General features: G+C 49.4%; 1 protein-coding gene across 3 annotated transcripts in view; it reads left to right on the top strand.

Annotated features, from left to right (window-relative positions):
* Nucleotides 1-8,376, top strand: part of FBXO25 (F-box protein 25) — a 55,639-nt gene extending 47,263 nt beyond the window's left edge. For 2 of the 3 annotated variants that reach the window (XM_082863907.1, XM_082863906.1), the window contains exons 10-11: nt 1,388-1,414; nt 2,011-8,376. In XM_082863907.1, the coding sequence (XP_082720033.1) occupies nt 1,388-1,414; nt 2,011-2,100 (117 nt within the window). In that variant the 3' untranslated portion in view covers nt 2,101-8,376. The remainder of the gene's footprint in view (nt 1-1,387; nt 1,415-2,010) is intronic. The other variant, XM_082863908.1, reaches the window with a different exon arrangement.
* Nucleotides 8,377-12,446: the final 4,070 nt, after the last annotated feature.

Raw genomic sequence — 12,446 nt, 5'->3', positions numbered from 1 at the left:
GTCAGCTCCCGAGGAAGGTCCCCTGCGTTGCCCCAGCTGACCGGACTCTCTCCCCCACCCCCTCATCCCACACCATCCCGTGGCCTCACCCTAGTTCCCAGCCTCATGGAGCCTCCTGTTGGGGCAGACCTGCCGCGTGGAGTCGTGAAGGTTAAGCAGTGCCCTGCCCTGCGCGGGGCTGGTGCTCAGAAGTGGCCCCTGAGCTTTGACTCACCTTCGCCAGCACTTTCTGCTGATGGAGAGACAGCAGCGTGACACCATCAGGTGCCGCCGGGTGCTGGTGGGGACCCGCCATGGTGCGGCTCCCGCACGCTGCCAGACTCGTCCTCTTCCGCCCACGTGGGCCTGGGCTCTGACCTCTCAGCTGCCCCAGCCGTCCTGTCTGTTCTGGCTTCACTCTCTGGAGTCTGGGGGTTAGTTTTCTACCTGCCTTTGTGGGAACTCCTCCAAAGTGAAAGAAGGGGAAATACTGGGCTTAAGAACTGTGCACCACGGTCTTGGAGTCACTGAGCCGTCCTCAGGCGAGCGCAGGTGCCGGCTCGGGGTCTGTCTGGCTTCTGTGGGCCGGCCCTCCCGGGTTGCTGAGTAGTGACGCGAGACCACTGTGTTCCTTCCGCCTGACCGTCCTCCAGCTGAGTTTCTCGACTTCATTGAACTTTGGTCAACACTGGGGGTTGGGTGAGTTGGAAGCCAGACAGAATGAGTCCAGTTAAAGGCTGGGAATCAGGACCCCGTGTCCTTTTTTGTCTCGGCGTGTCCACTGCCAGGTCCACACCGTGGGTCTGTGGCCGGAGCAGGGAGGCTGCTGGCCCCAGCCCGCGCTGATGGCCAGCCCCCATCTCCAGCGAGGGTGGGGAAGCGGGCCAGGTGGCCAGGCTGGCAAGAGGCGAGAGTGGCAGGTTGGTGCTGACCTCGAGCTGAAAACCGTGGATGCGCAGGGGTCCACGCGGGATCCGGGCTCTGGGGTGCCTGGGCTTGCGTGGAGTCTGGTTCGTGCTCTGAATTCCACGGAGTTGACTCTCAGACAGCAAAGAGGGAATGAGGGAGCTTCCGAGAAACCTGCCATAAATATTTGCAGTGTAAACCGTACGTGTCAGTGTCGCTCTGTGCACTTTCAGTGAACGGTTCCGACGGTTATTTGGCTCTGCAGCCTCATCAGTTGTCAGTCCGAGACTCGAGGAAGTGGAAACTGTGGCAGTGTCCCAGGTGGCCCTTCAGGTGCTGGACGGTGCCTGATTCAGCTGCCCGATGATTTTAGCCATTTGCATAAATAATACACATCCAGCCTAAATGCTAAGTACAGTCTGGCTCTTCCTAATAACCCTGTTTTCCCTTTTTTCCTCCCTTCTCTGCACTCCTTCCTGACCCTTTCTCCGCCGTCTCCAAGGACTGCCGCCTTGCTTTATTACTCGAGGTACCTCCTGCTCTGCCCGCGTCTGCGCGCGTCCCCAGGAGGCTGGTGCCCCTCAGGCCGCACCCTCTGCTGATGTGCGACTGGCCTGCTTGCTTCGCCACGACTAGGGGTCCCATGAGCTGCCCTGTAGACCAGAGGGAGGGTGTAGACTTGGCCGCCGGGTCCCCGGCCTTACTGGCCCCCAGTCCTGAGGCTGCTCTGTCTCCTGACCTGAGCCCCGTTTCTGCTGCGGGACGCAGTGCTGGGCCCTCTGGTGAGTGGGGTGGGCGGTGCCGAGAGCAGGTCCCGGGGTGGACCCTGACCCACGGCGGGAGGGGAGGAGCACGGCCAGGACGGGGGCGCAGAGCCCAGGGCTCCCTCTGGGGCCCTAACTCAGGAGAGCCCGTCTCCCCATCCACTGGAGCCAGGAATTCCTTCGGGAAGTCTCTACCCCGGGGAGCCGTGTGGCTGCCTTCATTTTCGTAGTTCTCATCGCTTGCTGTCCACGCACCTTTGTGGTGGGGTCCGGGGCGCGTTTAAACAAGCAGCTGGCGACTTCTGAGCTGCGTTCCCTCCAGAAACACGCCCCGTGTGGTAACGACCCACTCCTCCCGCAGGACTCGGGCCACCCCTGCACGGCTGCTGACCCTGACAGCTGCTTCACGCCCGTGTCCCCGCAGCACTTCATCGACCTCTTCAAGTTCTAAGGGCCCCACCGCGCCGTGGCCTGGGCAGCGTGGTAGGACGCGTCCTCCGTGACCGAGCCATGACCTGGTGCCCAGGCTGGAGGGCGTGGAGGGACGTGGAAAAGTGCCCTGGCACCTGCGGGCGGGAGCATCTGTTGTTTCCACCCGTGAAGTGGGGCCAGGGAGCCCAAGGAAAATCATTTCTACTTCCTTCTTTAAAAAATGCTTTTCTTCTAAGCGCATTAAAATGTGCAACTTTGCATGTTTGTGAATGTGGTTCAGAAAGAGTCTGTATTTTCAGCACCGCATCCTGTGCTGAACTGACACTAACAGCCAAGCATACGCTTCTTAATTGTCAAATGATAGTTTCCTGATTTTGTAGTGATCGGGGGCGGGGATAGATCATTGATCCTTGTAAGGACATTGTGCAGAATATTTATTTTTCTTGAGATGTATTTTAACTGTATTGGTCGTGTCCATATGAATCCTCTTGGATACAGAAGGAACCCAGGGAAGTATGTGCATGTCTTCTGGGTGCTCAGCGTTGGGTTGTGAATTGTGCAGACATCCGAGACCCACAAAGGCGTGAGTCTGGGGCTGTGATCCTGGGCTCATGGCCCGATGCTGGCAGGCAGGGGCCCTGACCTGGGGGCCAGCCCAGTGTGACCTGCACTGTACTGCTCTGAATCCCCTTTTGCAGGCAAAGTAATAAATCATGTTTATCTACCGATTTTAACTTCATCAGTTTTGCATCTTACTGAAGGAAGTAGTATCAATGATTTTGATATCATTTATTGAAACCTTTCAAAGATTGTTTTATTTTCAAAGTATTGCATGTACGTTTTAGAAAATTTTGAAAATAAAGGTTTATAAAAGAATAAAACTTGCATATAACCCTGCCACCCAGAGATAGCTGTGCTTCTAGAAGGAATGCAGGAATGGCCCCGGCAGGTGTAGGGGAGACTGAACAGGGTCAAGGACCCAAGCAAAGTCATTTCTACTTCCTTCTTAGCACATGGAAATTTGCTGTTTTGCATATTTGTAAATAAAGAGTGTATTTTCACTACATTCTGTGCTGAACTGACACAGCCAAGACTATGCTTAATTGTCAAATGATAGTTTCCCTCTGTGTGTATTGGGTGAAAGCTTTTCATAAAACCGTAAACATCATATATACTGTTTTCATTTTATAACCAGCCTTTTTTTCAAAAGTGTTTGTGAAAATATGGTTTTTACTGGCGACCTGGTACCACACAGCTGGAACAGATCACTTTGTGATCAGCATCACCACGTGTGCACCTGTGTGCATCTCATGATCTCCTTACGATAAACGAGAAGCAGAACCAGGGAAACGAGTCAGTTGTTTGTAAGGATGTTTCCGGAGCACTGGCGAGGATGGAAGGCGGCATCTTTCTCCCCCGAAGATGGATGTGAAGAGGCTGTGAGGTAGGACATGTCTTCTGAAAGCTTATTGGAGAGTTTCTGTATTTTTTTAACATATAAATTTATTTATTTTTGTCTGAGCTGGGTCTTCGTTGTTGTGCGCGGGCTTTCTCTAGTTGAGGCGAGCGGGGGCTACTCTTCGTTGTGGTGCACGTGCTTCTCATTCTGGTGGCTTCTCGTTGCAGAGCACAGGCTCTAGGCACGTAGGCTTCAGTGTTTGCAGCACGCAGGCTCTGTAGTTGTGGCACATGGGCTTAGCTGCTCTGTGGAATGTGGGATCTTCCCAGACCAGAGCTCGAACCCGTGCCCCCTGCGTTGGCAGGCGGGTTCTTAACCACTGCGCCACTAGGGAAGCCCTGTATTTTGTTTTGCTTTGGCAAATTACCTAATTGTGTTCTTTGCCTGTTTTACTTTTGGGGTGTTAGTCTTTTTTGTATAAGTTTCTTCTTAGGAGGACGTTAACCTCTTGAAGTGAGTTTTTTCCCCAGATAACATTAAAAGTCTTGGGAGAAGAGTCCAGCTGTTCCCCCTATTAATTAGCCCGTTTCCAGAGGCAGCAGATGTGCTTGGACCCAAAACCGCACACAGGCATTGGCAAAACCTATAGCAGGTGTGCCTGAGCCCGCAGCACTGGGAGGGGGCGTGAGCAGGATACATTTGGGGGCAGGCAGAGAGTTCCAGGCACACAGTTCCTGGGTCCTGATCACTCATTTACGGACGATCAGATGACGTGAACAGGAAGGGAGGGATCGTCCTGAGCTGCAGGTTCATGTGTCATTTCTGAGTGTGGCTCCATCAGAGGGCTCACCAGACTCGGGCTGCACGGTGTCGCTCCCCACGATGTGTCATCTGCACGCCCTCTACCCTCTCAGCACGGCCAGGAGTGGGCCCAGAGCCGCCCCTGCGGGAACTGCCACCCTCAGGAAGTGGCATCTGGAAGTCTGTGGCGTCTTCCTTTGCCTTGAGGTACATTTTCTCACCCGGGTTGTGACTCATGGGCCAGGAGGAGCCACGTTAGGTTCTGCAGCAGGTCCAGGTGCTAGTCTGGGAGTTTCATGGCATCTGTTGTGCGTTTGCTCAGGGCTGTCCATGGAGAACTATGTCTCCTTTAGGGACAGTATTGAAGGATTTGATGTTATTTCTGCTGTAAATGCTGCTTTTAGAATCGTACAGATTCTAACAAACATACAGAATCAAACAAAATGCTCATGTAAGGTGTCTGTATACTGATTTTGTATCCTGTAACTTTGCTGAAATCGCTAATTAAACCTAGCGGTATTTTTTGTAGATTCCTTAGGACGTGGATATACATCGTGTCCTCTGCAAATAGGGGTGGCTTTTCACCTTTCCTTCTTTCTTCCCTCCCTCCTTCCCTCTCTCCTCTCCTTCCCAGCTTTCTGGCCAGACCCCCATGCACGTGGATGGCAGTGCACACACATCCTAGCATGTTCCTGGGAGGCTCCCTGCCCTTCGCCTGTGGGTGTGGTGCATGCTGGGCCTCTCTGTGGACGCCTGGATCAGGGTGAGGTGCTCCCATCCAGCCTCGCTTTGTTGACGTGTTTGTTTTTTTTTAATCATGAAAGGATGTTAGATTTTTTCGAGTGCTCTTTCTACATCTACAGAGGTGGTCGTGTGTTGACTTTTGTGTGTTGAACCAACCTTGCATTTTCAGGCCCACGTCCCATGTGGTTTCCATACACAGTTGGTGGGTTTAGTTTGCTGGTTTTACTGAGCATTTTCACAAGAGAGATTAGCTGTGCTTTTCTGGTGAGTCTTTGTCTGGTTTTGGTATCAGGGTGAAAACAGCCTCCTAGAAGGGGCTTGCCTTGGGAGCGTTCCCTCCCATTTTCTGGGAAGGGTTTGTGAAGAATTGGTGTGTGTCCTCCTTTAAGCATTAGGATAATTCCTTGGAAACTGAAGTTACTGAGGAGAAGCGTCTGTTTTCAGTTTAGTGACATCCTCCCTTTTGGAAAATCCTTTGCCTTTAACGGGATAGCTGAGACGTATCTTGGTTAGAGCTCATTTTCTTCATCATGGGCCCTAACCTAGCAATAAACGGGCTGTAAACTTCATCTGCTGCTTTCCTCCATGGTTACAGAAGGAAGTGTGCTGAAAACCATAGATGAAAAGGCAGAAGCTGTCTTGGCTTATGACATTTCTTTCTTTCATTAACGGTGTGAGAAAATGCATATGCTTCACTCCTCTCCCTTTCCTGTATTCCCTACCAAACGCAGCATCACCCCCACCCGGTGAGATACCCAAGGATCTGCAAACCTGGGAGGGAAAACCCTGAGGGACCCAGTGATTTCCTGCTGCCGACACCTGCTCGGCTGAAAGGCCCGACATCCACTTGCTTCTCAGCTCGCACCCCCCTGCTCCTATCTGGGTGTGGTCGCGTCTTCTGACCTCACTCCAGACGAGCTCTGCTTTCTGTCCCTTTTTGCAGAGGAAGCAGACCCTCACTTTTGGAGAACAGTGTCCCCTGGGCGCCCCCCAGAATCCCAGCAGGGACGTGCCACGTGCACCTTCCCCGACCCCTGCCATGGCTGGTGTGGCCTGCTCCTTCCCACCGCACAGGTGTGACTGCAGTGCCCCCTCGCCAGCACCTTCTGGGTGTCATTGGCACATGCATCTCTCAGGCGTATTCCTGGGGGTTCTGCTGCCCTCCCTGCCCCCAGCACCGACTCAGGCCCACATGGAGAACAGAGGTGCTCAGAGCACAGCCACCTGAGGATGCGAGAGGGCTTTTCACGTGTCTCTCGCTCAGGATGGCGAGATTCTCCACACACCGTGTTTGTTCTTCTGTGTCAGACAGGAGAGACACCTCCACTATGTTGTTTTTATTATTTGGATAAAATTTTCACTTTTCTTTGACAGTCATTTGAGAAATTTGCACAGACGAATGCAAGTAGCTTTTTACTATTTAATCTACATAGAAAATTCAAATGTCATTAAAAAATTTTAATTGCAGTGAAATACACATAAAATTTGCCATCTTAACCATGTTTCAGTGTACAGTCCAGTGGCATTAGGTACATTCACATTGTTGTGCAAACACCACCACCGTCATCTGCAGAACACTTTTTATCTCTGCAAACAGAAATTGTCCCCATTAAACACTAATTCCCCTTCCCCACCCACCAGCCTCTGGCCCCCACCATCCACTTTGTCTCTATGGATCTGACTGCTGTAGACAGACCATGTAACTGGAATCATAAAGTGGTTGTCTTTTCATCCGTGTTGTAGCATCGCTCAGGATTTCCTTCACTTGTGAGCTGAGTAGTGTTCCATTGTGTGGTTGGACCACATTCTGTTTCTGTCTGTTGATGGGCACTTGGGTTGCTTCCACCTTTGGGCTGCTGTGAACATGGTGTACAAATCTCTCTTCTAGATAAAGGATTCGTTTCCTTTTGAATGTATACCCAGAAGTGGAATTGCTGGATCATGTGCTAATTATATAGTTAATATTTTGAGGAACCACCATACTATTTTCCATGGTGGGAGTGTAAAATGGTGCAGCCTCTAACAGTGCCCAGGGGCTCCAGTTTCTCTGCATCCTCACCAACACTTGTTATCTTGTGAGGTTGGGCTTGTTTTGTTTGTTTTTTATAGTAGTTGTCCACATGGTTGGGAGGTGATATCTCATTATGGCTTTGATTTTTATTTCCCTGATGAGAAGTGATGTTGAGCATCTTCTCCTGTGCTTGTTGGCTGTTTATATGTCTTTCTTGGGGAAATGTCTATTCAGGTCCTTTGCCCTCTTTTTAATTGAGTTGTATGTGGCTTTGTTGTTGAATATAGAAAGAACTACTACAACTCTGGACACTAAGTCCTTATCAGCTAGACAACTTGAAAATGTTCTCTCCGATTCCCTAGGTTGCCTTTTCACTCTGTTGACTGTGTCCTTGGACGCACAGAGGTTTTAAATTTTGATGTCCGATTTCTCTATTCTTTTTTTTGGTGCCTGCACATTTTGTCATATCCAGGATTTCATTGCCAAATCCAATGTCATGAAGCTTTCTCCCTATGTTTTCTTCTAAGAGTTTTATAGTTTTAATTTTTGCACATAGCATAATAAGGTAAGGATCCAACTTCATTCGTTTGCATGTGGATATGTGGTTTTCCCAGCAACGTGTGTTGACTGTCCTTTCCCTACTGAATGGTTTTGGCACCCTTGTTGAAAATCATTTGACCAAATATGCCATTATGACTTGGGTGGGGATTGTATTGACTCTATAGATTGCTTTGGGTGGAAGTTTTCCAATCCATGAACATGGGATGGCTTCCATTTATTTGTGTCTTTTTCTTTCAGCCTTTTTCACTCAGTTCATTCCTAAGTGTTTTATTCTTTTTGTTGCCATTAAAAAATGAAATTTTCTTAATTTCCTCTTTGGATTTTTCATTGTTATTGTATAGAAATGCAACTGATGTTTGTATGTTGATTTTTTTGTTGTCTTTAGGATTTTCTACATGTAAGATCATGCCACCTGCAAACAGAAAATTTTAATACTTCCTTTCCAATTTGGATGCTTTATTTCTTTTTCTTGCCCAGATGGCTCTGTCTGGTGCAGACTTCCAATCTGTGTGGAACAGAAGTAGTGAGAGTGGGCATTTTGTCTTGTTCCTGATCTTAGAGGAAAAGCTTTCAGTCTTTCAGCATTGAGAGGGTGTCAGCTGGGACTTTTTATATGGCTGTATAATGTTGGGGCAGTTTCCTTCTATTCAGAATTAGTTGAGTATTTCCATCGTGAAAGGGTGTTGAATTTTGTCAACTGCTTTTTCTGCATCAATTGAAATGATCATGGTTTTCCTTTGTTCTGTGTATAATAACGTGTATTAAATTGATTGATCTAATGGTGGATATTGTCTCTTCTTGAAGTGGGGTATTGGGGTCTCCTGCTATAATATAGAGCTGGCTCTTCTTTCCTCAGTGTTTGCTTCATATGTTTAGAAGCTCTAATGTTTGTTCATGTATGTTTATGATTATTACATCTTCTTGGTAAATTCTCAACTTTTTAATTTAAACAACATGAAGATGATGAAATTACAGGATTATGGGATTTACTTTAACATAGTTAATTCTCTTGGTTGAGGCTAGGGGGTGACTAAAGATAAAACAAGACTGGCCAGGAGCTGAAAACTGTAGAGGGGAAGGATGTGTACATGAAGGAGTTTTCACCAGGGTTCAGCAGATTTTCTGTGAGGAGGCAGGTGTTAAATATTTTTGGCTTTTCAGGGCCCACATTCTCTCTTGCAGCCATAGACAATCTATACGTAACTCAGACTTCAACTGCGTGGGGGACATTGATAGCGAGTGTTCCAATTAAACTCTGTGGGATTTCATGTGTCACAGTATATTATTCTTTTAAGTTGTTCTACCATTTGAAAATGTAAACATTCTTAACTTGTATGCCATGTAAGTAAGCACAGGGGGGCCACAGTTGTCCACCAGGCTGCAGTGTGCCAGCCCATGATTCATATCATTTTGTCTCTGCTTTTGGATATGTTTGCTATTTTCCATTTAAAAACTGAGGTGTTACTTTTTCAACAACATTTGTCGCCCTGTTTTTTTATCACAAAAGTAATGTATATTCACTGTAAAAAGTTTTGTTAAAAAGCCAATATACAAAAAAAAAAAAGAAAATGCTACCCATAATTCTACTTCAAGGTAATTACTTACATTTTGATATCTTTCCAGTATTTTATCTCACATTGCCTTTTGAAGATCTGTAAGCACCCAAAATTATAAAGTGAGAGAAACAGCGAAGTACTAGAATAGAGCTGCGTATCTCCTGGGGGAGAGCAATGCCCTCATCTGGGTCCTGCTCACTGGTTCCCAAGGGAAACTGGTCTTCCAGGTGCTTCTGCATGTTGAGCTTTGGAGATTTCTTACAGAACAAAAATTCTTGGCATCCTCCTGCTAGCTTACTGAGCCAGTTCTAAGTTTCTAGGGAAAAGAGAATTTTGAAACCCTAGCCTCTAAAGAAAAAAATACTTCTCAGAAAGAAAACTCAAAGCAAATGGTATTTTTCCCATCACCACCCCCTTCCAGATTTATTCAACTCTCTTGAAAGCTAAAATTCTACCCTGCCTTTATCACTAAATTCTGCAATTCTGAAAAGTCATGCTGAGACATTAACTTCTAATTATATAAACTTGTCCACCACTTCACTGAGGCCAAAGACCCTGGAGGGAGACTGGCGACCAGAAGGCAGATGACAGAGGCCTGGGACAGAATCAGAAACTTGGCCGATACCCAGAGAAAGGACTCTTGAGTATCAGAACCCAGCACAAAGTGGTGTATTTGTACAGAAGCAAGTCCCCAGACACACATTCCTGCAGGCGGAGAGAGGCAACTGCAGGCAAGGCGGGAGGGAACCTGTCATCCCCATGCCCACATTTCACACCTACCTGAGTATCGGCTGAGCCCCTGCAGCAGGCCAGGCACAATGCACACACCATGTCGCGGTCTTGAGGACAAGATTAAAAGCAGCTAAAAGGACATTTTCCAGACAACTGGGAAAACCTGGCTGTATCTATGGGTATCGAATGATGTTAGGGAATGGTTGGTTAATTTTGTGAGGTGTGCCATTGACGTAGTAGTTAGTTATGCTGGGGGAATAGCTTCGTTTTTAGAAATGCATGCTGTACGCATTCAGGAGCGAAACGTCACGATGTCTGTAATTTACTTTTAAGTGGTGAATATATATCTCAGCCTTGAAATCGTTTATCAGGTAAACACACACGTGAAGCAAATATGACACATTCAGCAACTGTGGAATCTCAGTGGCTGAGTTGCCCACTGCACTGTTTTTACCTTTGCATAGATATTTTCCATAATACAGTTTTTATGAAATGCCTGTGACTTCCAAATTGAAATGTGACGGGTTAATTATGAAAAATAACCACCACTTAGAGGTTTAGGTGTAATCTGGCCTCCCTTGCACATGCCTGCTGCTACCGGGCTCAGGAGTGGCACACGCTGTACAGAAAAAGCACAACTCTTAACACTCCCACACACACTGAGACCCGGGGGCCCCCAATTCCTCAGGACCCACAGAGTGACCGAGGTGTGGGGACTCTTGTTCACAGCCGAGTGTGGCCTTTCCTGTTGTTAAAAGGAGAATGACTGTTTCACTGGGGATGGTTCTTCTCCTGGATGAGCTGTGAATGCACGGAAGCTGGGCGCTGGCTTCCTCACCATCGGGACCCTGGGTGGCTGACAGGTGCGAAAAGCTTAGTCCAGGAGGAGCCCCTTTCCTTGAACCAGCCTCGCAGAGCCTGCAGATCTGGAGTAACCTCCCGCTCCGAGGCCCTGGCACCCCTGCTGCCCCAGGAACGTCTCCCAAACTCTGCCAGCCTCTCAGCTTCCCGTCCACCAGCTACACGGCCTCCTCACCCCACTGAATCCCATGCTCCATCCGCTTCATGAAAACGTTTGCCCGGTGCATACGGGCAGGGGGCTCCACCCGTCCAGGAGGGACCGCCAGGTGGGGACACCTGCCCAGACGCCCCGCAGCCTCGCCTGGCCCTCACCACCGCATTCCATGCCAGCCACACCCTGTCCAGCCACGCCTTCTGCGACGAGGGACAAACTGTGTGGCCTCCCGAGGTCTAAGCCAGCATTTAGACCCCGTCCCTGTGAGTCTGAAGCCAGGCCCTGCACCCCCAACCAATCCTGGGGACACGTCAGACCCCTCAGAACAGCAGGTGCCTCCGGCTTCCCCACCTGGATCTCAGCTCCTGGTCCAGCGAGTGCCTGGGCACAAACACCCTCGGAGCCTCACTCTGATCATCTGGGAAACGGGCGCAGTGGCACCGCCTCTGGGAGCCCCGATGGGCCAGGTGCCCCGCAGGAGGCCGGGCGGCACCAGGGAGTGGAGTGGACGGCGCCTGAGACCCTCGCCCGACGCCAGAGTCTGAGGTCTCCTCACCGCCCTCCCCCCGCGAGGCAGAGGCACACGCCACAGCCACGTGTCATCTCTCCCTTGCTGTTCTGTTTAAAGCCACCATTTCTAAATTCAGAATTTCTGCATGAAGACTAGAGTCGCCACTTGGGAACTGGAACACAGACACTCGGTCAGAAAAGACGGCCTCTTCCTCACAGGGAAGAAGCCAATTTTCGGTTTATTCCCCCCATGGCTTCACTACCGAGCGGGTCAGGGCCCCATGCAGGGCTGGCCCGGCCACACCTCACCTTCCCACGACCTCAGGACCAGCTGCAGTGCCCTGACCTGTCCTCGTGCGAACACAGCGGGGAGACGACATGGTTAGAAAAACCCAGAGCGGAGCTGGTTTGCTTGTTAATATGGTCTGTACACTTGTCTAACTGATTTTTCAAAATACCCCAGAAGGCGTGAAAAACATAGAGGTGAAAGTCACCTGCAATCCCTCATCCGAATGCAACCGTTAAAAGGTCTCGTCTGCCACGTCATTCTCCCCGTGGGTTTGAGGAAAGTCGGGTGCTGGGCCACTGTCTCCAGGGTAACACGATGACCTCATCAGGGGCACCAAATCCGGGGTGCTACCCAGCTATGCGGGGCTTTCCTTCTAGACCCATGTGACACCTCACACCCTGGGGGTCACCTTTGCGTTCGTCACCCTGTTACTAAAGGACACAGCTCAAATATTTTCCAAATCCTGAGACGGCTTCTTTCAGTAGAAATTTTACATCTTTCAACAGTGGGCAAAATCTATCAATAGTTCATCACTTTTTTCTGCTATTAGTGAAGATTGGTAATTTTTCATTGCAACGTGACTCTTCACAACATGAATCAAAAGCCATTTAGGTTACAAAGTAGTGCTTTTTCTGAAAACAGGTGCATTCAGCTGGCTGAACGTTAACAGCTGGCCAGCACGGAGTGGACCAGGCTGGGACAGGATGTGGCCATCCACCACCCTACCCCACCCCCCTGCCCCAGGAG

Source organism: Leucopleurus acutus (genome assembly GCF_964270905.1).
Source record: "Leucopleurus acutus genome assembly, chromosome: 21".
NCBI lineage: Eukaryota > Metazoa > Chordata > Mammalia > Artiodactyla > Delphinidae > Leucopleurus > Leucopleurus acutus.
Note: the sequence above shows the minus strand (reverse complement) of the source record. Positions and strands in the feature narration are given on the sequence as shown.